This window comes from Ips typographus, linkage group LG1, assembly GCF_016097725.1.
Source record: "Ips typographus isolate SLU linkage group LG1, UJ_Ityp_2.0, whole genome shotgun sequence".
NCBI lineage: Eukaryota > Metazoa > Arthropoda > Insecta > Coleoptera > Curculionidae > Ips > Ips typographus.
In genome coordinates, this window is record NC_138422.1 from 9,683,403 (window position 1) to 9,708,417 (window position 25,015).

The window sequence follows — 25,015 nt, forward strand, 5'->3', positions numbered from 1 at the left end:
ATAGAACGTTTCGTTTTTTCTCGTTAAAGTATCCAAACCGTCCCAGTTGAAATCTTACAAATACACAATGTCAAATAAGTTTAAACCAACCATCAATCTAAAACGCTCGCTTTCATTTCGTTGCAATGACTAGATATTTACTCTAGAGGATTTAAGGGATTTGTTACAACGAAGTTTCAGACATACTAGCTCTTACTCTTAAATTGGATAAAAGTGGAAAAAAAAACGTCAATATTTGATTTGGGTTCTCATCGGCCACATCCACGTGCTTACTCATTATAATGGAGATTTAAAAATCCAGCTGCAAGTAAAGTGTCCCGGAATATTAACTAGATAAACCTAACGATGAAAGAAAATATAAAATCCGATAATGAAAGCGAACGAGCGTCGATGGGTTGTGCTTTGGGATAACAGATTTTAAAAGCATTTTACTGCTCCTATGCCCATTTCCATCCCAAACACTTTCAAACTGACGCTAATCCGAAACAGATTGATAAAACTCTTGTAATAACAGCTGTTATCGTGGATAATCCGACTTTTCGGAGAAAGAAACTACGTAATAGTATTTGATTTACGTAACTAATGTTGTAAGATACATTTTACGTACGAAGGTTGGAGTAATTCCATGCGTGTGTAATGTTTGTAATCTCTGTCCCAGGGGAAGTAACAGTAACGTTAGATTAAATTTCACTCATCTCTAGATTAGTTCCAAATATTTTTAACAGATTTAAACAGTTTTCTTTTTGAAAATGTAACTACATTGTTACAGTTTGGTTATAGAGAATTGCCCCGTGCCAATGCATAAAATTGTTTTTTTCTATAATTTTTTTTCTTTGTTGTCTCTTCATGTCTGAAGAAACATTAAGGCTATACACATTTGGTGACTGTGACCTTCCACCGTCCACTGGATGCACAACATCCTTCTCCAACACCACAACTCAATCCATGATTCAGATCCTTATAGGAATATAAGGAACACTAAAGATTGAACAATATTCTTTTTGGGGTTTTTTGGTTAAGACTCCGTCTGCCCATTTCAGGGATCATTTCTGAGTTGAATCGACTTTGCTGTTTCTTTGATCAGATTTTTAACTTTTTCCCATTCTTCGTCTGGGTTTTGTATACTTCTGATGATATTCACATCTCTGGATAATGTTTGCTCTATTTTCCATTTGAAGGTTTCTTTAGTAGCATCTGTGATTGCAGCTTTCCTTTGTGGCTGATGAATGAATTATCAATTCCTTTTTAATGAGAGTATTTGACATGTTTTTAAGGTTAAAAATCTAGCAAAGTACAGAAACACATTTGCCGCGGTTTAAAGAGGTGCAGACTGTTTGGGAACATGGGAACATAATAGAAATTTAGTTTGATATAATTTAAGTTAGGTTCATTTCTCTTTAAAAAAAGAGCTTCCTACGCTACTTTACATGCATTTAAAAAGAAACTTTATTGGTAAATTATTTATTCTTGAGATACTTACATATTGTTTAAATACGGGGTTGAATTTTTATGAAACAGCTGGAACTTTACTTTTAGTATTGATTTGAATTGAATTTACACGTTTAGCGCATTTTTTTAGCAATAAAACACGCAACTTACAAGCATTTACAGACTCATGAAACCGCACTTGCTGTAAAATGCTTTTTACAACACTTATTATGTAAAATACTGCTAAACAATGCTGCAACTCGAATGAGCATGAAATTAAATTGAGTTTCAATAACTTTCCAGGTTTTTTTTTTAGGGTGAAGAAATCCTGTTTGGTAGTGTAGCAGTCCATTACCGGAGTTCGTTTTACTCAAGTTCATTGTCTTTATTTCAAAATTACTCTTGTTTTTCCATAATTAATTTTGCAGTATTTTATTTTAAAATTTACGTTTTTTTAACTTTTGCATTAAATGCTCTGGTAAAAACACAACATTGGATCGTAGTGAGTGTTTACAAAAGTTTTGTCGTGTTTTTACGAAACGAACAAAATCCCTGAAAAACATATCGATGTACCCTCTAGGTCAGAAAAAATGTGGAGAATACTGGAGTATCCGACGTACCGTAAAATTACGTTTTTGTGTAAATAACTTAATACAGGCATTCGGCTGTGTATACATCGAATTGCACGGGAGTTCTCACACAAAATTTCCTTTTAAACTTTATTATACTATTCGCGTGTAACGTTCACTAGCACTCACAGCTCATAAAGGTTACATGGGCAAATATTGGATTAAGGATATTTAATTAGTTTTCAAACTATGGGCTTTAAGTCAGTAAACCGTGTAAACGCTAAAATAATACCTGAAACGTCAAATAACTTTCTGGCTAGATTTAAAAGTCTAAAGCCTGCAAATTGCTTTTTCGTGCAGCTGACAAGTGGTGACACATTCATCTGCATCTTCTGCTTTCCATTTTGTAAATGGAAAATACGACTTTTTTTAAAATTATAATTAAACCCAGTAAATTTGTCTCTTTTTTGAGCCCCTGTTTCTTAAAGATTGAGGGTCTAAAGTGTCTAAGCTTAAACAGAGTAATAGCCTACAGTTTTAAACAATTTACAAGAGATTACAACAAGGTTCAATTTTCCTTCTCATTTGTTTCAATGGTAAATCTCGTTAAGATCGTAATTTGTTTTAACGCAACTTTGTTCATATTGACATAACACAGTATTAGTATAGTTTTTGAGGTTAATTCATGTAAATGTGGAAATGATGGAATCACGTAAATGTTTTAGGTGGCTTTTTTGGTAAATCAGCAACATTTTCCGAGTTTTTCTTCTGAAGATAATTACACCATAGTCTCCCTCACCTAATTACACTCACACTTACTTCGGTTTTTTGTTATCAAAACGCAATTTTGTTATATTAAAGTAGTATAATGACTACGTGATTTTAAAGTAACAAAGTAGTGTAACGAAATTAGAGTTGAATATTTTATCCAGTATAACCACAACTAAGGATTGAGAAAGTATAACTTCTCAGTATTTTATGGGCTCATTCATTATATGTAGAATTAAGTGGGTACTCACAATTAATTTCATCTTCACTCTCTTCGAAATTTGAAATTTCTTCATTCAACTAGATGCTCATATTTCTGCTTTTTGTTATATTTTTTGTCATCACTGTTTTTCCGTTTGGACGTCTTCAGTTGGATATAACATAACTCACACAATTTGCGAATTGTATGTTTCTGTTTTAACTCGGGGGCAAAATCACCTTTATTATTTGTATTTAATTAAGTTAGATGTAGCTGAAATACTATTTTATTTGCTCATTTGTTAATTATACTTATCATTGTAAACTTTTCCAAGAACGTAAATTATTATAAACCAATCAAAACTGTAGGTAGCTATGTCAATAAGATTTATTGGATATTTTAAGAGCTATTTGAATATTACTCAGTTTAGTTATTCAGCTTGCACATTTAGCTAAAAATGATGTTACAAAAGAGCCAAAATTGTAATTTTTGGAATATTGTGAACTATCACATCATTAACAATTTTTTGAATTTTCTTATTGCTAGTAAATTTAAAAAATTAATTATTAAATAAACAATAGACTCTTTGTTACTTTCAAAACTGCATTTTGGATTTATTGATGTCATAGATTTAAGTTCTCTGTTATCAAAATTTGACCTTTTAAGGATGTTTCTACGTAAAAAGCAACATACGAGGAAAATATTTATTCATTCGATAAAATTTTATTTTTAATATCTTTAGTTCTCTTAGTCTGGATTTTTAACATTGATTTGATTTATTAAAAGCAGAGTTTATGTAGCTATTCGCTTTCCATTATTCACAAAACTTATATCAAATGAGCAATATTTAACACTTTCCTCGAAAATACTTTTACTTTAATAAACCCTGATGTTAGCTAGAGCAAATCCTAGTGACAACCTTATTTTCCCCCCCGACAATAAAACCGAACCAATGCAAGGGCGTGTTCTCTCAACCCTAATAGGATAGATTTGAGCGGATTTGCTCATCCAATGTTATTACATTCCACGCATTCAAATGGGCATATTTGTTTCCCATGGCAAGTGTTCGACTACTTCGTTTAAATTTGCTCTATCCCAATAAAGTTAATTCAATGTGGAAAACGTTTCCATTCGAAACGCGGTTTTGGGGGTATGTAAATAATTATCCATTCCACCTGTAGGGTTTACGTGCTTATGTAATCTATGGAAATTAACATTTATTCAGCTTAATACAACAATCACATGACTTAAATGAGTTTTTTGTGAACTAGAGTAAACCAGCAACCGCAATCGCATTTCTTGGGTTTGCCTTTGTATAACCACATCCAGCTAATTTTCACCGAGTCCTCTTCGCAAATACACCCAACCAGTCTGGCATCAAAGGCAGAAGGAATCTCTGTTGGATTGTTTGCAGTCCCCAGTTCCCTTTTGTAAACTTTCATGTTGAACGGACTTTCGTTGGTTTTCATTTTTTCTATTAGTTCTAGCTTTATTTGTTCAGCGTCTGAATCAACAGGAAACAGCCACTCTGAAACTCTGGATCTAAATCTTGGATGGACTTTTATCACATTACTTTTAAGTGTATTTGTTAGTAAAGGTTTACGTAGAGTTAACATGTCTACTGACTTTAAAATAACTAAATATTAACTGGTGGTTCTATTGTAGAGACAATGACAGCCTGTCACTGATAGTTTGAAGTAAACGACAATGAGCGCTCTGTTGAAAAGATTTCTGGCAAATACGAAACGATTTATCCACGGTTCAACGGTATCCAATAAGTTATCGGTAATAGAGACTTTCGGAGATCCAGTAGAACATGCTACTGGTTTGGAAAAACGTGAACTCTTGGCGCAAGTAGCTGGAAACGAAGATCCTTTCGATATCAATAAGGTTTACCGAAGAGGACCAGGTACGAAAGCTCAACCCAACGAGATTCCTTCTGCATTTGATAGAAGACTGGTTGGGTGCGTTTGTGAAGAAGGTGCAGTTTTACTTTCCTGGATGTGGTTGTACAAGGGGGAGCCGAAACGATGCGAGTGCGGGCATTGGTTTACTTTAGTGCATAAAGCTCCAGTATAATGTATTCAATTACAACCGTTCCACAAATGGGCCTGGTTTGTTAGTAAACAGTAGCTAAATAAATACGAGTTTGAAATATTCGCATTTACGTTTTGTTTACTGTACACATTTGTGTGTAAGTATCAGGATTTGAAACTGACAAGAGATACAGAATTGGTTAAACTGGGGCCAAATCTCTGATCTGTTCTGGGACACCCTGTAGATGGAATACGCTTTTAGAGAAAAGAAAAGTAATTTAACGTTGTTAAGTATTTATTGTTTTAGAGATTTTGCATTATCAATAATAAAACAAAGAAAGTCAAACTTTACTGACAAGTCGTTTTTGTACCAAATCAGTAAAAATCTTTTTTTATGAAAATGTAGCCTTTTCCAAAAAAAAAATCATTTTTTAGCTTTTTGTCACTTTTCTTTATTATCTCATGACGCAAACTCAAAAATATTATTATTTAAAAAATTTGTAAATTACCAGTAACTTATTGACAATTTTCAAAATAACTGTAATAAATCTCAGAAACACGTCATGTTTCAAAAACTGTGTCTATGCAAATTTTGATAGTTTTGACATTAAGTGCAGATATCACATTCAAAGAATAATTTAGCTATTCAGTAACGTGACTACTGTCATAAATCTCAGAAAAACGTTTGGTATCGAATACTACAAAAAAAAATTCTAAACCCTGATTTATGCAGCTTTTGAGCACAGATTGGTAGTCAGCGGCAAAATTGCTTGGAGTGAAAAATTAACAGTCTTAAGCACATTTTTGGAATCCTCATTAAATTTCCCATTAAATAAACTGGAAAAACACACCAAAATATGATACAGTCAGGGAGAAAAGCGGTATCAAAGTTCGAACTGCCAGAAACACAGTTTAAACAAACAGTGTTGAGGTGCGAGAGAAGTGGCAACACCGCGGACCGACAGAGCATCTACAAGTCTTATAAGGTGGACACGAGCCTCCCCTTTGCTCCGTATATTTCAGTTGAAATAAAGTGTAAATCAAAGAAATAAATACAGTCCATTATTATCAACGTTAACATTGGTCCATCGACCGGATTTTGGTGAAGTTTGGAGAAGAATAAACCAAAAACAGTGCCCATATTAGTGAAACTAAAGGCCACATCGACGAAGTTATTAACGCGGTGCAGTCGTGCACTTGACGCCACTTGAAGGAAAACGCAATTTCAAGAAATTTGCGCCACGGGTCAGACGGCAAGTAGAGTTTATTTATTATTTTGTAAAATATACCTTCGACTGTGTCATAAATGGCTAACATTACGGAATTGAAAGCCAAAAGGGGTGCTGTAAAATCCAAGCTAACTCGTTTGAGAACTTATTTACAGGAAAATGTTATAGGAAAAATTAATGTTCCTGATAGTGTATACAATCAGTTACAAGTTAGGTTGGAAAAAACAGAACCTCTTTTCGAAGAGTTTGAAACACTACAGTCAGATATAGAGTTGCTAGATGATTCCGACGCAGGCGAAAATGAAAGAACTTTGTTTGAAAATATATATTTTGAGTTGATTGGCGAGGTTAAGGCTATTTTAAAGGTTCGCTTTGAGAGTTTAATTGCAGTGGATCGGTTGAGTGCGGTTCATGCTGAATCAGTGGTTGGTTCAACGTCTAACGATCAGGTTCGCTCTATGGTAAAATTACCTCCAATATCAATACCAACCTTTGATGGTGATTACAATCATTGGTTAGAGTTTAAGGACATTTTTACAGCACTGGTTCATGATAATGAAACACTCACAAATATACAGAAGTTTTATTACCTTAGAGCTTCTTTAGTGAAGGAGGCTGCTCAAAGTATTAAGTCGTTGCAAGTATCCTCTGATAATTATGCTGTTGCCTGGCAAAGTTTGTCAGATCGTTTTGAAAACAAAAATATGATTATTCACAGTCACATTCGAGATATTTTTGAACATCCTAAGATTGTTAAAGAGTCACACGTTGAGTTAAGAAATTTATTTGACACATACACAAAACATTTGCGGGCTCTTAAAGCATTAGGAGAAGAAACTGAATCTTGGGATCGTTTAATTATATACATTATGTGTAATAAATTTGATGCAGTTACTAGACGCGATTGGGAAAGTTTTAAAATTACAGGCGACTTACCAACGATGAATGATATAAATACATTTTTAAAACAAAAATGCGATATTCTGGAAAAGTTGGAAAGCTGCAAACTTAATAAACCCTCAGGTGAAAGTCAAGTTAGCAAGAAAACTCGAGGCTACGGGTTTTCGGCTATTGAAAAAATGAAATGTTACTTCTGTCATGAAGAACATAGTGTATTTAATTGCAGTAAATTTTTGGGTTTGTCGGTAGCTGGGCGCATTTCCGAAGTAAAGAGATTAAAATTGTGCTCTATTTGCCTTAGAGACACACATCCATTTTGGAAATGCAAAATGAGAAAATGTTTCAAATGTCATAAGGCACACAACACAGTTTTACATTTTGACCGAGAAATTCCTAACAATCAACCAAATGTGCCAACCGCTGGCGCTCAAGAAAACGTTATAGAATCACCCGAGAATTCGACCGCCGCCATTGCACGCGTTGGGACCGGGGCCGATCGAAATATAATCGAATCGCAATGCGACGTTGCGCGATTGGGCGGACCGTCCCAAGTTTTGTTATCGACTGCGATGGTTTTACTAATGGGAGATAATGGTAAAATAATAAAGGCACGCGCTTTACTGGACGGGGGTTCACAATCAAATTTTTTATCTGAAAGGTTATGCGACAGTTTAGGATTAATATCGACTCCAATTGAGCATATAGTAAAAGGCATTGGTCAAACAGTTACAAATGTAAATAAATTAGCAAGTTTAACTATTCAATCGTGTAATGGTGATTTTCAGCAAAAAATAAAATGTCTTGTTTTACCTAATATAATATGCAAATTACCAACTGTCAGTTTTAATAAACAGATAATTAAAATTCCAACTTGGATGAAATTGGCAGATCCTACATTTAACGAGGTAAGTGACATAGATTTACTGTTGGGTTCTGATATTGTTTGGAGAATTTTAATTCCTGGCTACGAGACATTAGGAAAACATTTGCCTGTATTAAAAAATACATTATTTGGTTGGGTGATTGCAGGAGAAGTAGGAATGTCTGGCAGTTCACAAATTTCACAAGTTAATTATTGCAATTTGGTGATAAATTCAGACGCACTAACAGATAATATTATTGTTAAGTTTTGGGAATTGGAAGAATTAAGTAAGACTAAAATATTATCTGAGAGTGAGAAAATTTGTGAAGATTATTTTACAAAGACTGTCAAAAGAGATGAGTCAGGAAGGTTTGTTGTTAAAATACCGTTTAAGCCCAATCTAAAAATGTTAGGGAGTTCCCAAGAAATTGCCAAGCGAAGATTTGAGCTGCTTGAACGAAAATTAATTAAAAACTCAGAACTTAGAGTAGAGTATAACGATTTTATGAGAGAATATTGCGAACTTAAACATATGTCAGAATGTGATGAAGAAAGTAGTGAAGGTTTTTTCCTACCACATCATGCGGTCTTGAAAACGACTAGTCTAACTACTAAGTGCAGGGTAGTCTTCGATTCTTCTTGCAAAACTGACACAGGATTATCCCTCAATGATGTCCAGTATGTAGGGCCGACCTTACAACAAGATATTTTTTCTATATTGACTAGATTTCGAACTCATTTATATGTCATGACAGCCGACATTTCAAAAATGTATCGGCAAATACTGGTGGATACAGATGAGCGAAAATATCAAAGGATATTTTGGCGTTTTTCAGAAACCGATGAACTTAAGATTTATGCTCTGAATACCGTGACTTACGGCAATGCTTCATCGCCTTATCTAGCAGTAAAATGTTTATTTTACTTGGCTGAAGAAGTAGAAAGCGAGCATCCATATACTAGTAAAATAATAAAAAGGGATTTTTATATGGATGATCTGCTTACAGGATCGAACAGTCAAGAAGAAATATTAGAACTCCAAAAAAGCGTAACTTCAGTTCTCAGATCAGCCGGGTTTTCGCTACGGAAATGGTTATGTAATGATGATGACATCTTGAAAAGGTTTGAGCTGGATGAAAGTTTAGATGTCAGCATGATACACATTGGCCAAGGAGAACAAAATAAAACTCTTGGAATATACTGGGATTCCAACAATGATTTAATCTGTTATAAAATCAATGTTCCTAATATGTTAAATGTTGAGTGTCTTAGTAAAAGAGCAATATTATCAATAATTTGTCAGATATTTGATCCTTTAGGGCTTTTAGGTCCTCTGATAATCAGGGCAAAGATAGTCATTCAAGATTTATGGAAACACAAGGTAGGTTGGGATGAGCAAATACCACAGCAAGTACTGGAGTCCTGGAGTGAGTTTCATCGAGATCTGGACAATATTGGTAGCATTAGGATCCCAAGACATGCCATGATAAATGGGTATGTTGCTTTTGAGATACATGGATTTTGCGACGCGTCAAACAAAGCTTATGGAGCTTGCGTGTATCTTCGTTGCCAGTTGCCCTCGATGGAGTGGGTTGCAAATTTATTATGTGGAAAGTCTAGGGTAGCTCCGTTGAAACAAATAAATATACCACGGCTAGAGTTATGCGGAGCTGTTCTGTTGAGTAATTTAGTAAAAAAGGTAGCCGAGTCGTTGGAAATAAAGCCCAGTAAGCAGTACCTTTGGACGGATTCAACAATTGTACTAGCGTGGATCAGAGGTACCCCAACCAGATGGAAAACTTTCGTAGCAAACAGGGTAAGTGAGATACAAACGTTGTCCAACGCCAATGACTGGGGACATGTGAATTCAGGCGACAATCCCGCTGACTTATTGTCAAGAGGTGCTTTAGCAACAGATTTAAGTCAGAGTAAGTTGTGGTGGTTTGGACCCAAATGGCTCAAGCTCAATTTTTCTGAATGGAATTTACCAACGGAAGTTTTGCCAGAAATTATACCAGAACAGTGCAATTCCCTGACTTGCACGTTATTAACAAAAGAAAACGATGTTATAACAGAGTTAACAAATAGATTTTCGTCTCTACCGAAAATTGTAAGAATCCTTGCGTACGTTTTAAGGTTTACTAAAAATATTAAAGAAAATCAGAGACAATTAGGAGCACTTTTACCTTTAGAAATTGACAAAGCTTTAAAATGTTTAATTATTGCCGTTCAAAAACAATGTTTTTCACTCGAATACGACCTTCTTTCTCGAAATAAACCCATTAATAAAAAAAGTAAATTGTTAACCTTATATCCATTCATTGATGATGGCTTAATTCGGGTAGGAGGAAGATTAAGGAACGCGAGTCAATCGTTTGACAAAAAACACCCGATAATTCTCCCTAGTAAACATCGGTTAACTAAATTAATAATAACGCAAGAACATGAACGACTATTACATTGCGGTGTCCAGACGCTTCTTTGCTCAATCAGAGAGCGTTTTTGGCCGATATCGGGACGAGGTGTTTGCAAAAATATTGTTCGCAATTGCGTGGTGTGCTTTAAGGCGAACCCAAAACCGTTAGAGTATTTGATGGGGGATTTACCTGCCTGTCGAGTAAACAGTTCACCACCGTTTGCAAATGTTGGTACTGATTACGGAGGTCCTTTCTATATCAAGGATAGAAAAACTCGGGGAGCAAAGATTACAAAGGCTTATATGTGCTTATTTGTCTGTATGTCCGTCAAGGCAGTTCATATAGAGCTCGTCACTGAACTAACCACTGAGGCTTTCATGGCTGCATTTAGACGATTTATTAGTCGCCGAGGTAGACCAGTAAATATTTATTCCGATAACGGGACCAACTATGTAGGCGCGAATAATGAAATTAAAGCTGTTTATGAATTTTTAAAACAAAAGTCTGAAATTATTGCCAATCAACTCTCAAACGAACTAATTCAATGGCATTTCATCCCAGCAAAATCGCCTAGCTTCGGAGGCATTTGGGAAGCCGGTATTAAAAGTTCAAAATCGCATATTAAACGTGTAATTGGTAATAAGACTTTAACGTTCGAGGAACTTGCGACCATTTTGACACAAATCGAGGGTATATTAAATTCGCGTCCATTATGTCCGATGACGTCTGACCCTGAAGATTGTTCAGCTTTAACTCCTGCGCATTTCCTGATTGGCAAATCCTTAACAGCTCTTCCAGAAAGAGATTTAACTCAAGTGCCAGAAAACCGTTTAAAACACTGGCAGAATCTCCAAGTAATGGGTCAACACTATTGGTCTAGGTGGCATAAAGAATATTTATGTGAACTACAGACCAGAGTCAAGTGGAAACAGAAGTTTTCAGATTTGCTCCAAATTGGATCGCTAGTGATTTTGAAAGAGGATCATGCACCACCCTGCAACTGGCCGCTAGGACGAGTAACCGAACTAATGCCTGGAGCGGACGGTGTGGTACGTGTTGTGAAAGTGCGCGTAAGAAATAACAACGTAACGAGAGGTGTAAACAAGCTTTGTGTTTTGCCAAATGATGATTGGACTCAGAAGACCGATCATAATTAAGATATTAAGGATATGTAAAAGGCCTGTTGGCTTGTTTTTTCGCTACTGTTAGGTTTATTTAAATGACAATAATGTAAGTTTTAAGGAAACAGTAGTACATAATATTAGATTAAGTTAGTTATAAGCAAGTTGTTCAAGTTTCTTGTAGCATTGGACTTAAAGCGTAAATTTATATATTAGTTGTTAGTTAAATAGTTTCGAAAGTACCGGAGTACTTCCAAGGCGGGCGGAATGTTGAGGTGCGAGAGAAGTGGCAACACCGCGGACCGAGAGAGCATCTACAAGTCTTATAAGGTGGACACGAGCCTCCCCTTTGCTCCGTATATTTCAGTTGAAATAAAGTGTAAATCAAAGAAATAAATACAGTCCATTATTATCAACGTTAACAAACAGTCAGGGACACAGTGTCGCCTGAAGACCCACTTGGTGTAAAAAATAACTGTTTTAAGCACATTTTTTAATCCTCATTAAATTTCCAATGTAATAACCTGAATAAAACCCAACAAAATTTGGTACAGTCAGAGAGAAAAGAGATATCAAATTTTGAACTGCCAGAAACATAGTTTTGAAAGAACAGTCAAGGACAAAATCGCCTATAAAACCCACTTGTAGTGAGAAAATGACTGTTTTGGGCACATTTTTGGAATCCTCATTAAATTTCCTATTTAATAACCTGAATAAAACCCAACAAAATTTGGTACAGTCCGGGAAAAAAGCGGTATCAAAGTTCGAACTGCCAGAAACACAGTTTGAAAGAACCGTCAAGGACAAAATCGCCTATAAAACCCACTTGTAGTGAGAAAATGACTGTTCTAGGCACATTTTTGGAATCCTCATTAAATTTCCTGTTTAATACCCTGAATAAAACCCAACAAAATTTGGTACAGAGGGAGAAAAGCGGGATCAAAGCTCGAACTGTCAGAAACATAGTTTGAACGAACAGTCAGGGACACAGTATCGCCTGAAGACCCACTTGATGTAAAAAATAACTGTTTTATGCACATTTTTGGAATCCTCATTAAATTTCTTATCTAATAACCTGAAAACACAACAAGATTTGGTACAGTCAGAGAAAAAAGCGGTATCAAAGTTCGAACTGCCAGAAACACAGTTTGAAAGAACAGTCAAGGACAAAATCGCCTATAAAACCCACTTGGAGTGAGAAAATGACTGTTTTAAGCACATTTTTGGAATCTTTATTAAATTCCTTATTTAATAACCTGAATAAAACCCAACAAAATTTGGTACAGTCAGGAAGAAAAGCGATATCAAATTTTGAACTGTCAGAAACACAGTTTGAAAGGACAGACTGGGACACAATCGCCTGTAAAACCCACTTGGAGCCAGAAAATGATTTTTTTAAGTACATTTTTGGAATCCTCATTAAATTTCCTATGAAATAAACTGAAAAAACACAACAAAATGTGGTACAGTCATGGACAAAAACGATATCAAATTTTGAACTTCCAGAAACACAGTTTGAAAGAACACAATCGCCTGTAAAACCCACTTGGAGTGAGAAAATAACTGTTTTAAGCACATTTTTGAAAAAAAATAAAAATTTCTTATCCAATAACCTGAAAAAACACAACAAAATTTGGTATAGTCAGGCAAAAAAAACGCTGCCAAATTTTGAACTGCCAAAAAACAGTATTTGTAATTTACTGGTAATTTACCGGTCAAATTTGACTGATAAGGTAAAATATTTACTTTACGGTAATTTACCCATCACTAATAAACAATAATAGAAACTTTAAGTTAAAAAACTTTTAACCCTTATCACTGTGATATGTAAAAGAAAGGCCAAAAATAAATTGGCGCCCTATTCCAAAACCACTAGACTTTAGAGGACCTCACAATAATAATGATGTGGGTATCTTAGGAAAACTCACATCCCACTTGAAAAATGTATCCATAGAAAATCAGATAGAAATGCGCGACACTACCGTTTTATTGTTTCCACTTCAAAGCCCTTTTCTACCTGGTGAAAAGGACGATAAGATGCTGTATAGATCTTATTCGGGCTCTGAGAAATCCACGTAGCCCTTATTTCAGTGGCGGATTCCTTTGTTGGGATTTCTGGAAGAGGCGAGGACCTGAAAAATAGCTGTCCTTTTATTGATATTGAGCTGGAAATTAAATTGTACTCAGATAACAACAGCAAATTGTTTTGTGAACTACGAGAACTACAAACTTTCTCCAAACCGGAATATGGTTAGTAGTTATCAAGCTTTGTTGTCGGTTTATGTTTATCTTTTTAACTACGTTAATACAATAATTTTGTAGTAGCAGGACAGACAAAACGAAACAAAAACACTACTACCATATTACTATGTAGTAGGTATTATGGTTTAAACTTTTGTTCGAAAATTCGTTTACTATTTTATCAGCGATAAATTAACTTTTAAGTTCTTTACAACCGACCACAATATACAGACAGAATCCGCTCTGTTCTAATTCGTAATTTACAAGCTTCCAATGTAATCAAATTAGCCTTAAAAACTAAGTATTAATATTTCAACTTTTGGCGATTGAAACCCTTTTTTCTTCTTGCAAAAGCCTCGTTTCGGTTGATTCATTTTTAAATTCAATCGGATAGCGCGGTCAGTGTTATTAATTCATGAGCCCCAATTTCGATTAGAAGTTTGCTGTATAAGGTTGGGGTAACGAAAGAACGCGGTAACAAAACAAACGATGAGAATTTATTTTTACAAAAGTGAGAGTAAATATAGAAACCGTGAACAAAAACCTGGATCTTTTTTTGCTCCCCATGTCCGCTGAGAATATGAAAGTTTATCCGAATCAAAAGTTAGCGAGTCACATAATTAAATTCTGTGCCAATGTCCTCCAAGTTGAATTTAAAGAAAAAACTGGAAATTGGGGGTAAGAAACTTTTAATTAACTGTCAAAACAGAATTTTTAGCAAAGCCATTTTACATTGCTTCTATTTAATTTAGGTTACATGCATGCCTGCGTTTGGGTAAATTTTCCAAACTCGTAATACAGTTTTAAAACACGCGTGCATCCTAAAACTAGTTTGTCATCTTTATCTCGAGACGGTAATCCGATTCACTTATAGCAATTTGCGAGAAACTTGAAGAGATATAAATATGGCAAGGACGGAAAAGTTTAAAAGTGAAAAGTTTCAGACTGCTTTATTAGGTTGTTGTCTTCAGAGTATGAAACTTTATTAATCCGAGTGCCAGATAATGTTCGTCTTAATAGAGAAAACGAGTGTAAATAATATTAAGGGTTGAATAATGACTTCTGTTTTGTAAATACGGTAGCTCTAAAGGGTCACGTATTTTTTGACAGTTTATGAAAGTGTCAGATAACTTTTTGCCAGACAGTTTTTCGCAATTTTTGTAGCAAATGCTTAGTAGCCTGAGGGTCATATAAAAATCAAGGAATGATTATTAATATGACCCTTAATAATCATTCCTTAAGGGTTTCTTGAAACTTAAAGTAACCATAATACTTGTTATTATTAGTCTTTGAGGCTATTTTATGTTTCAAGGAATAATTATTAATATGACCCTGAGTGCTCTTTTTAAAAGGTTGAATAATCAGAGAATCAGAATCATCAGATCTCTTTTAGAAGGTTGATTAATCAGAACCAAAGCGTAATTGATTTATCTCAAAAAATAAAATACACACAAAACTAACATTATGATTCATGAATTGCGCACGTTTCTCCATTTGACAGCTTGTTTCAAAGATTAGCTCCGTTTGTTTGATCGAATTTGATGTCACGATGTTGATGTAATTTGGTATCCAAAAATGTAGCAGGTGTCTTGAAAACAAGGATGTTTTTTTCAAGAAAATAAAGAAAATTTATTTATTTAATTTATAGAAAAGGTACATTTTTGTAGGGATGTCAAGTGTTTACCATTATAGTTAGTTTTAGTAGGATTGTATGTAGTTATTAAGAAAATTAACAGTATTACTTGATGAACTTCAAAGGAGGTGAAAAAGGTGGTACGTGGAGGTAGAAGGTGGGAAAAAAGGTTTTTTTTTTTGTTTTTATGGTGGTTGATTGTCTTTGAGGTTGTCCATGAGACTTTGAGAGAGCTAAAAAAAGTCAATTTTAAAAAAAGAGAAATTCGAGCAAAAATCAGACTATTGAAGATCAGGGGATCTTAGAAAGCTTTTTCCTTCCGGAACGGAAGTTACTGGGTGTAATACCGAGTGCTACGAGCAATTGTACCGTCTAGTCCACGTTATGACATGGAGCAGATTGTGATAGAGGACCTATTCCAGAAGTGCACCTATTCTGCAGTTAAAAATCCACCTCAACGGAAAAGAAGAAGATTGGTCAACTGACGGTTTATTTTGGACAATTTGGACTCTTTGACGAAGAGTATTAGTTGTAAGAAGTTTGTAATTTTTTGTATTAAAGACATTTGTAGTTTCAATGATATATTTAGAAGCAGGATTTTTAGGTAGAAAGTAAGTTAGATAGGTTTAGTTATTTACCTTAAAAATAACTTGGCATCCCTATTATAGAATTTTTATTCAAGCTTATTTATTTAAATTTTCTTTATTTACTAGATTATTAGAATGAATGGTCAGGGTGAATCTGATGCCAGTTATGATGATATTATCATGCAACTAGGAGGTGAGGACGATTTGAGTAAATCTCATCTTCAGGATGATAATAATCATGACACAGGTTACGCATATTGAACACTTTCTGAATTGTCGGTAATTTAACATCGAGCCCCTATACATCGTAGACTTAATCAAGCCGCTCTCTCAAGCGGCTTATTCAAGTCAAGTCAAGTCTCTTTTTTAACAGGCTTGAACTTACCAACTATTTGAAGCGGCTTAGAACAAGAAGACAATGCGATGTAAACGGATTGTGAAGTTTTTAAATGACATTTGGCTTCTTTCTCTGTTGATTTGTATTATAAACAAGGCTTATATCTTTAACCTTATTTGATTCCATCTTTTTTCAATAGTAAGGCTTAATAACTTTATATTTTTTCAATCTTTAAGAAAAGCTGCGATAACTACGAGACTTAACTGAGCCGACTTGGTATAGACGGTCCTTTACGTTTTCCTTTGGTTTCAATTTTTGGAACACTCTTTCTTCTTCGCTTAAGGGGATCGGTAAAGACTTTACGTTTTCCGATCGCGATGCTTGGCCTACGTGTAGAAAAATATATAAAAAATACTGTTCGTTCTTTGTTTCTGTCGATAAAACTACGGCAGTGTTAACGCAGACATTACTGTTTAAGCGACGATTCTCCTAGAGTGATATGGAACAAAGATGCAAGATTTCCGCTCCGAAATTCGAGCAACTTTTTAGTACTATCTTTTAACCCAAATTACGACTTTAATTTTTAACTTATTTGCCTGATTTTTTTTTATTAAATAGCTAAAGGTTTGGGGAATGGTCGAAAGTTATTTTTGTCACCAAAAAAGTTTTGCGGGTAGGAAAAATAGTGACTTGAAAATTATGGTAATTTTAGCATTTTGTTAAAATGCTTCTAAATATTTTAATTGACGTACTATTAAAATTATATTGACTTTCGCACATTCTAGCAAGTGTCTTCTTTCATATGCCGTTTAAAAAACAGTAATATCTAGCCTAGTTTTTTTTTAATTTGGGTTAAAAGATTGTCATAAAATGCATTGAATCTCCCATAAGACGTTTTGCTTTACCGATGCCCTTAACCTATGAATTGACAATCAGTCATCTACCAAGTGACACAGTCAATCGTATTTCTGTCCTAAAGTTTCAGCTTTGAAACCATTTAAAGTCAGAGCATGCACAGTATTAATGAGAACTATAAAGGTGACTTTAAGTCACGAATGAGACTTCATTCAACGGACACAAATGGATCTAAAGAGTCTCTCAACTGTACGTGTTTCGAACATTACTATACTCTATCATTTAGAAAAGCCCCAACTAAGCACATTTCTTTTAGTTTTATTCCACATATCTGACATTGACGTGTCTACCATCCAAGAAAAACCCACATTATCCCACGCTATAAAGAAGAAACTGGGAATGCTTGACAAAATGACCGCTAGAGAATTCGAGTTACAAGTAAAAAAAATTTGCAGTTGCTGTTTGAAACACATTAAAGATTTGCATGAGTTGCATTTGAAACGGAGTAAAGGTAAGCTTATAAAATGCGGAAAATCAGAGTAAAATAGGATTACAAAAAATTGCAGTGTTGCCGTAGTGTAAAAAAAAGTTAACTGCTTACTTTGTTACTACGTTGCATAAATTTTGTAGAGTTCACGCAAAATCTGGTTTATGCATTTATCGCAACCGGAAGGATCTTCAGGAAGCTCACTTTCAAAGGGCGCATCTCCCTTATAATGCCTTTAAAAGCATATTTCTACAGGAACTTTTTGATTTATTTGTGCCTGTACATGGGAGTATGGCACACTAATTTAAAGCCAATGTGTATAAATCTGACAATAGAGGTCATTGTTACTAACGGAACAACCGTCAAATCAACTTGATTTTACATACTGTCACGATTATTATCATCCTGAAGATGAGATTTACTCAAATCTCCCTCACCTCCTAGTTGCATGATAATATCATCGTAACTGGCATCAGATTCACCCTCACCAGTCATTCTAATAATCTAGTAAATAAAGAAAATTTAAATAAATAAGCTTGAATAAAAATTCTATAATAGGGATGCCAAGTTATTTTTAAGGTAAATAACTAAACCTATCTAACTTACTTTCTACCTAAAAATCCTGCTTCTAAATATATCATTGAAACTACAAATGTCTTTAATACAAAAAATTACAAACTACTTACAACTAATACTCTTCGTCAAAGAGTCCAAATTGTCCAAAATAAACCATCAGTTGACCAATCTTCTTCTTTTGCGTTGAGGTGGATTTTTAACTGCAAAAGCTGTACCTCGGTAACAGCCGGGAGGCCTCCTCGGTTATCGATTTAACCACTTCTGGAATAGGTCCTCTATCACAATCTGCTCCATGTCATAACGTGGACTAGACGGTACAATTGCTGGTAGCACTCGGTATTACACCCAGTAACTTTCGTTCCGGAAGGAAAAAGCTTTCTAAGATCTCCTGATCTTCAATAGTCTGATTTTTGCTCCAATTTCTTTTTTTTTTTTAATTGACTTTTTTAGCTCTCTCAAAGTCTCTCTAACAATCAACCACCATAAAAACAAAAAAAAACTTTTATCCCACCTTCTACCTCCACGTATCACTTTTTTCACCTCCTTTGAAGTTCATCAAGTAATACTGTTAATTTTCTTAATAACTACATACAATCCTACTAAAACTAACTATAATGGTAAACACTTGACATCCCTGCAAAAATGTACCTTTTCCAAACAACCGAACAAATCGCCCTAAGACTGATAACACGGATAAGACATCCTCAAAACTCACTCCACAATCCCCCAAATGAGCTACTGTACCAGCGCACAAACTTAACTAGAATAACAGAAAGACTACTACAAATTCAATCCAAATGGAAAAACAACCAACAGAACTGGACCATACTAAATCCTCTTTGCCTCACAAGACAGACAAGACAATCCCGTTTTCTTTTTCCATCGACGACTCTACTCGAACACTTACAAACATAACACAACTAAGACAATAATAAATGTTACAAAATGTAATTTTAGGTTAAGATAAATGTTTGCAATACTTTATTTTAGATTATTATATTATACCAACTTAAAGTAAGCCTAAACCAACAAATGTACACAAACAAGGGCAGAAAGACCATTTCGGTCGATAGCCCATTTCGTAATGAAATAAAGATTGTTTATTATTATTATTATATTGTACCTTTTCTATAAATTAAATAAATAAATCTTTATTTTCTTGAAAAAAAATCCTTATTTTCAAGACAGTACAAACAACATTTGTTATGCTTGTTTCCCCGCTAAGCCACCCTTATTTAAGTGGTTATTTTTATTTATCGTATGGCTATTAGACACATTAAAAGAGAAACATAAAATAGTATAAAACGTATTTTCAAAGGTTACAAACGAACATCTAGCCTACTTATGTATTTTATCGACTTTGGGGTCGCCATCAGGAAATCTTCTGGTCTACCATTATATGATCGTATGGTACATTCTTCTGTGATATGTCTAATGGTTTGGATTTCTCCGCAATCACAGAGAGGAGATGGTTCCTTGCTCCATTTGTGTAAAGGGTATGCACATCTGCCATGTTGAGTTCTGATTCTGTTAAGCGTGGACCATGGTTTACGTGGTAAATCGAAATCCGGTGGCTTGTGGGGGTGTAAAGCTAGTAGAATACTACACGTGCACCCTGGGTAACGCTAAATGAACTAGCAAAACTGGCAGATAATCTTAAGATCTCCTGACCATAAGACATAAGACACATTTAAGTGGTTCTTAAACCCAACCTAGCGAATGTCGGGGAAAAGCCTCACAGTGATAGCGGATATTGATGTCCCCAAAATTAAAAAGAATAGTCTTGTTCCAAGTTTTTGACTTCTGATACTTGTCTTTCTTATCTTAAAAATGTCTTTCTTAACCTACAAGCTTACATTTCTAACTTTAACATTTTAGAATACTAAAACTTATTCTACGACTTTTTCAGTTTTTGACATTTGCTATTTTGGGGTCAAAAAAGTTAAAAAAACGACAGTTTTGTCGTTGTTCGTTGATCTTGGATACTTCCTCAAAACTTACATTTCTAATTTTGACAGTCTGGTGTACTGAAATATCACAAATCCATTCTACTTTTTTACTTTTGACACTCAAAAATTGTATGCCTGAATCTATTAGTTGACATTTGCAATTTTGTAGTCCAGAAAGTTTAAAAAATACAGTTTTAAGGCTGTTTTTGGACACTTTTAGTTTGATTTTCCGTATTATGAATTACACCAGTAGTTTTGTAGTTTAAGTAACGTATAAAATGTGAATTTGTTAGCTATGGAGATGCTTAACGAACTAATTACCAGGATCGACGTAAACTACGTAAAAACCTACCATGTCGTACATATTGTCTGGTCGTTAATGAGTTGTATTCACCATTTTCAACTCAGATTTCGAAGCGGAACTAAGTCAATTATAACTTGGACTAGAAAGTAAGTCTGTGCCGCTGCGATAGAGGTAACTGGCAAGCAACACCGGGAATAACTGAATTAATTTAGAAAGTTATTGGTTTCCGTAATGTTCGAGTGGAAAGTAATTTATTCCTCTATGAACAGGCGGCCGATATCATTTAGTGCCATTAGCAGCGCAAAACTTGTTGCAGAAAGAAGGCTCAAGAATGCATGGACACGTACAGCAAACTTATACACATTTTACCTAAATCCACCTATAGAGTCGTATTAAATTCCATGATAATATTTTATAAAGAAGGGAAATTGTGGACGATCGAGTTTCGGTTAACCGAGATGCTGTGTACTCTTCTGTATTTGTATAATGATATTGAAGAAGCTTTGGAAGACATTTTATGTAAGTATTTTAATAATAATTATTTTGCAAATTGACCTGAAAAATAAACTTAACAAAACTATTGAAAATATGTACAAAAAAGAATGCAATCAAATGGAGTAATAATATACAGCGTGTCTCATTGAAGAAAACTGTCTTTTCAGAATTTGACATTTTAGTTCAAAGTATTTTAAATTTGAAGAAAAATTCCGGGAGGTTTGGGAAATATTGCAGTTTTTTTTATTTTGAACTGAATAACATAAATTAATTTAATGTTGCTAAGTTTAATATAAAAAAATTGCCTAAGGTCACTTTTGCCCTAAAGGGCCTTCTCAGGGAGATATTTCCGAAAAACTGTGTTAACGCACTAAAAGTGCGTTAAAAGGCTCTAACGTATTGTTAGAGTCTTTTAAAGTACATTGATTACTGTAATAATTTTATTATTACTTCTTGTCTTAAAATTGTCTTACAAGAAGAGAAAAAAATATTGAAAAACTAAGTTCTTTTCAAGCTACTGCGGAGCAAGCATCTCTAACCTCAGACATAGAACCTCGAATGTTGATAAAAGTACTCTACGAAACATTGGGCGTTATTAAATGGAGTCACATATCCGAAGAGATGATTAGAAGAATTCTGGTGATGCTACGAAAAAGTATTTCACCGAAACGTGAAGACGTGTTTCGTTACGGACCAATGCGAAAAGGACTCACTCTCTGTCTAAGAAACATCACCAAAAATTTGAGTAACACCGATTTGATGAACTTGGTACCTATTTACCGTAAATATTTTATAACAATTAATTAATGAAGGATATAACTCGCCACAGTTGCTTATTATCGTGAAGAAAATTACTATTAGAGATATGGAAGATGACACCTTACTAGAGTTTGGTAGTATAGGAGAGTATGCGGCGTTGCGTTATAAAACTCAGAAATTTGAATCGATTCCCGAAGGGCTAATACACACTATAATGACCATGCAGTTGTCACAGAAGTCCTATCATCATTTATTTGGGTCTAGGATTATTCAAAATATTATGGACCGGCATAATAATCGTTTGGAATTTGAAAGTCCTAAGTAATGAAAAATGTCCGTATACCTACAAACTATCAATTATGAAGATCCTTCTTGTAGAATTTTCTTCAGAGGGGTAAAATACAACATAAGAGTAGCAAAATACAGTGTCAGAGATAGACAATACTTCAAAAAACATCGGTTGAACATCTACAGAACTATTATGACAGGTTTAAAATACCAATATGACCACAAGTAAGTCCTCCTCACCCTACTTATGTTGTTATATTATCTTGGATTTTGAACGACTTAGATCATCTGCATGATGTTTTGTTCCATCCATTTGTGCAAGTGGGCCAAACCAGATTTAAATAAATAATACAGAATCAATGAAATATTCATGCAGCTACAGTCTGTCCAGGAGGGCACATAGGAGAATAACATGGGAAATCAATTTTTACTTGTTTGCTCCTGTATCATTTTTAGAACGTTTCAGAAATTTATAGAGCATGTCCTCAGTACTCTTTACTTAACCAACTTTAATTTTTGAGAAAAGTTCTGAGAGAAGTCTCAGTGCTACCAACCTATTAAAATCAAAACAATTTTGATTTTAATTTGGTCAAACTCATTGAACAAAATTAAGTTAGATGGGCGAAGACGTACTTTACAATCCCAAACAGTTTTTTAAGGCGTAAACAAAATAAAAACTGATTCCATTTAAATCTCCTAAACTAGTTGTTTGTTAAGCAGTCGAATTACAGTTACGTTGCGACAACTCCCTAATTGAGGAAAGTTGGTCAAATACAAAAACCTAACCTCACCTTAAAATGAAACTAAACAATAAACAAACAGTGGCAAACACATTAAAACAAATATCAGCCAATTTTATTGTTTTAGGTGTGGTAAAACAATAAAACTGGCAATAATGAAATCCATATGTAGCGGACAGAAAAACATTGCTAATTAATGCGCAAGACAAAGATGGAAGATTAGTCAAAAAAATAGGTTTGCTTTGAATTTTGCTGCAGCGTTGTCACATTGTCACCAGGGTACCTAACCTCATCGAATGTACCTCATTAATTATGTTAATAAAACATTCCTAAATTTCCATTTTATAGTAGAGTCCTGTGTGTTCTCCATGAAATAGAAATTATTCAATAGTCCAATAAGAAAATGATATGCGACTCCAGTTGATAATAAAATATGATCTGACAACACTGACGCAGAGTTTTCGCCTAGTAGTCTTTTTATTGGGTTTTCTATCCTTGTTTCACGCATGCAATCATCAATGTTTCTCTGTCAATTACATTGTTTTACTATGGTTGGTCTTTTTTTTTCACACCTCTATACATCACATATTTCTTACCATTTTATAGGATCAATCTTGAAAATATTTTCACTTACTTGGCCGTCACCTGTGTTGAAATTCCTTGTTCTTACGTGGCTGCTAGTTTAGTGTCATTTTCTATGGCTATGCAAGAATACATCTTGCAGGAAAAACCATCAAATATGGTGGCATGCCACCATGTGCAGGCTATAGTCATGTCCATCATGTCCTTGGTTTGTTACGTACACAAAGCTGAGGTATGATGCTCACATAATATCTAAACCTTTAATAAGTTGTAGTTGAAAATTTTTAGGTGTTTTACAATTATGTATCGTTGATAATGGAACAAAGATCGGAATGGGCACCACATTTAAACCCACCAATAATGACGGTTTACAAGTATGCTCAACATCACATATTGTGGAATAAACCGGATTTGTTCTTTGAGGATTGGGAAGCCAGATATGGATTGTGGAAGTGTTTCAGAACGGTAGCTCAGAAAAACGAGCGCAAAAGTGATTACAGGCGAGTTGTGATTTAATCCTCTGATAAACGAGGGTTTTATTTAGTTACCTATATAATTTTATATTTTATAGAAAATATAGACTTTCTTCATTCAGTTGTTTTTTGACCTTAAAAACTCTGGGTGGAAAATCTGGAATTTTTTTGTTTAAGTTTATTTTATCTATTACTGAAATCTTGCAAGAAAAACGTCCATTTCGGCCGAAGCGTTTGTATAGAGTGCGCATTTTTAAGATACCTAACTAAAACCAAACATCAGAAAACTAAAATTTATTTTCTCAAATATGCTTAATTTGTCGCTTGTACTTGTTTGATCACCCACCACAAAATTGTTTTTATGAAACCAAGCACCAAGTCCGAAATTGGTCTTCCGAAATCGCCATTCCGAGAAACGCGCGTATTTCAATCTTTTTTTACGCACGAAGTGAAAAAAGTGTAATTTAGAACACGTGTGTCATACTGGTATACTTTATCTGCGACCAAGTGTCCTGTTTTTGCAAGTCACATAGTAATTAATATTCTAATAAAGCAAGAAAAGAATTTCCTCCAGGATTAGGTCAGTTAGTTTATGACCAACCATAAAACTATGCGTAAAGAAGGTCATTACGTAATTGAAAACTAGTTAGTTATGTACCGTGAGTGGGCATATTCTGCCCTCCACCGCGACCGCAAGTCTATTGTGGCTCATACATAAGTTAGAGCTTATCCAGAATAGTCGACTCCCTGAAGAATCGAATAACTGTTCTGGATGAGAGGTTGTCCAGGTCTCCTGGGTGTAGATCCGCCTGTTCCAATATGGAGGACCTGGAATTGGTTCAGAGCCAGACAGCGGCATAGTAGGTGCGCGGCCGACTCGTCATCTTCCATACACCAGCGGCATTCGGCATCTTCTGCCAGGCCTATCCGACTCCGGCGCATTTGAGCTCTTAGCTGACAGTAACCGGTCACGGCCCTCAGGTGTGGTCTGCTGAGATGCAGGAGATTATTGGTCCTGTTCTTAGAGGGCCCCCTAATGAACTCCTTAGAGTGAGCCAACCCTGTAGTTCTCAGCCATAGTTCGGAGTGTTGCCTGATAACACCACTCCGTGATGCTTTTCTTTGCTTCACCGTACGCCATACCGAGTGCCGGTTCTTCGCCGCCTCCGAACTCAGCTTA

The 25,015-nt window shown here is 34.9% G+C and overlaps 4 protein-coding genes and 1 long non-coding RNA gene across 5 annotated transcripts; 4 read left to right on the forward strand and 1 right to left on the reverse strand.

Moving 5' to 3' along the window:
- Positions 1-4,142: 4,142 nt before the first annotated feature.
- LOC145724031 (cytochrome c oxidase subunit 5B, mitochondrial-like) lies at positions 4,143-4,607 on the reverse strand. Its single transcript, XM_081972102.1, has one exon. It carries the CDS (start codon positions 4,578-4,580, stop codon positions 4,212-4,214), a length of 369 nt encoding a protein of 122 aa, XP_081828228.1. The 5' UTR covers positions 4,581-4,607; the 3' UTR covers positions 4,143-4,211.
- A 25-nt stretch (positions 4,608-4,632) lies between these two features.
- LOC145724023 (cytochrome c oxidase subunit 5B, mitochondrial-like) lies at positions 4,633-5,123 on the forward strand. The gene has a single exon (XM_081972091.1). The coding sequence runs from the start codon at positions 4,672-4,674 to the stop codon at positions 5,041-5,043; it is 372 nt and encodes a 123-aa protein (XP_081828217.1). The 5' UTR covers positions 4,633-4,671; the 3' UTR covers positions 5,044-5,123.
- Positions 5,124-6,306: 1,183 nt separating this feature from the next.
- On the forward strand, positions 6,307-11,565 carry LOC145739270 (uncharacterized). Its single transcript, XM_081994762.1, has one exon. It carries the CDS (start codon positions 6,307-6,309, stop codon positions 11,563-11,565), a length of 5,259 nt encoding a protein of 1,752 aa, XP_081850888.1.
- A 3,608-nt stretch (positions 11,566-15,173) lies between these two features.
- Positions 15,174-16,089, forward strand: LOC145731448 (uncharacterized). The gene is made up of 2 exons (XR_014178805.1): positions 15,174-15,572; positions 15,647-16,089. It is a non-coding gene; the product is annotated as an uncharacterized LOC145731448 (long non-coding RNA).
- A 1,173-nt stretch (positions 16,090-17,262) lies between these two features.
- LOC145731475 (uncharacterized) lies at positions 17,263-23,956 on the forward strand. The gene is made up of 9 exons (XM_081983289.1): positions 17,263-17,431; positions 17,499-17,693; positions 20,488-20,644; positions 20,815-21,017; positions 21,508-21,761; positions 21,823-22,073; positions 22,131-22,265; positions 23,387-23,594; positions 23,651-23,956. Exons 1-9 carry the CDS (start codon positions 17,338-17,340, stop codon positions 23,876-23,878), a joined length of 1,725 nt encoding a protein of 574 aa, XP_081839415.1. The 5' UTR covers positions 17,263-17,337; the 3' UTR covers positions 23,879-23,956.
- Positions 23,957-25,015: the final 1,059 nt, after the last annotated feature.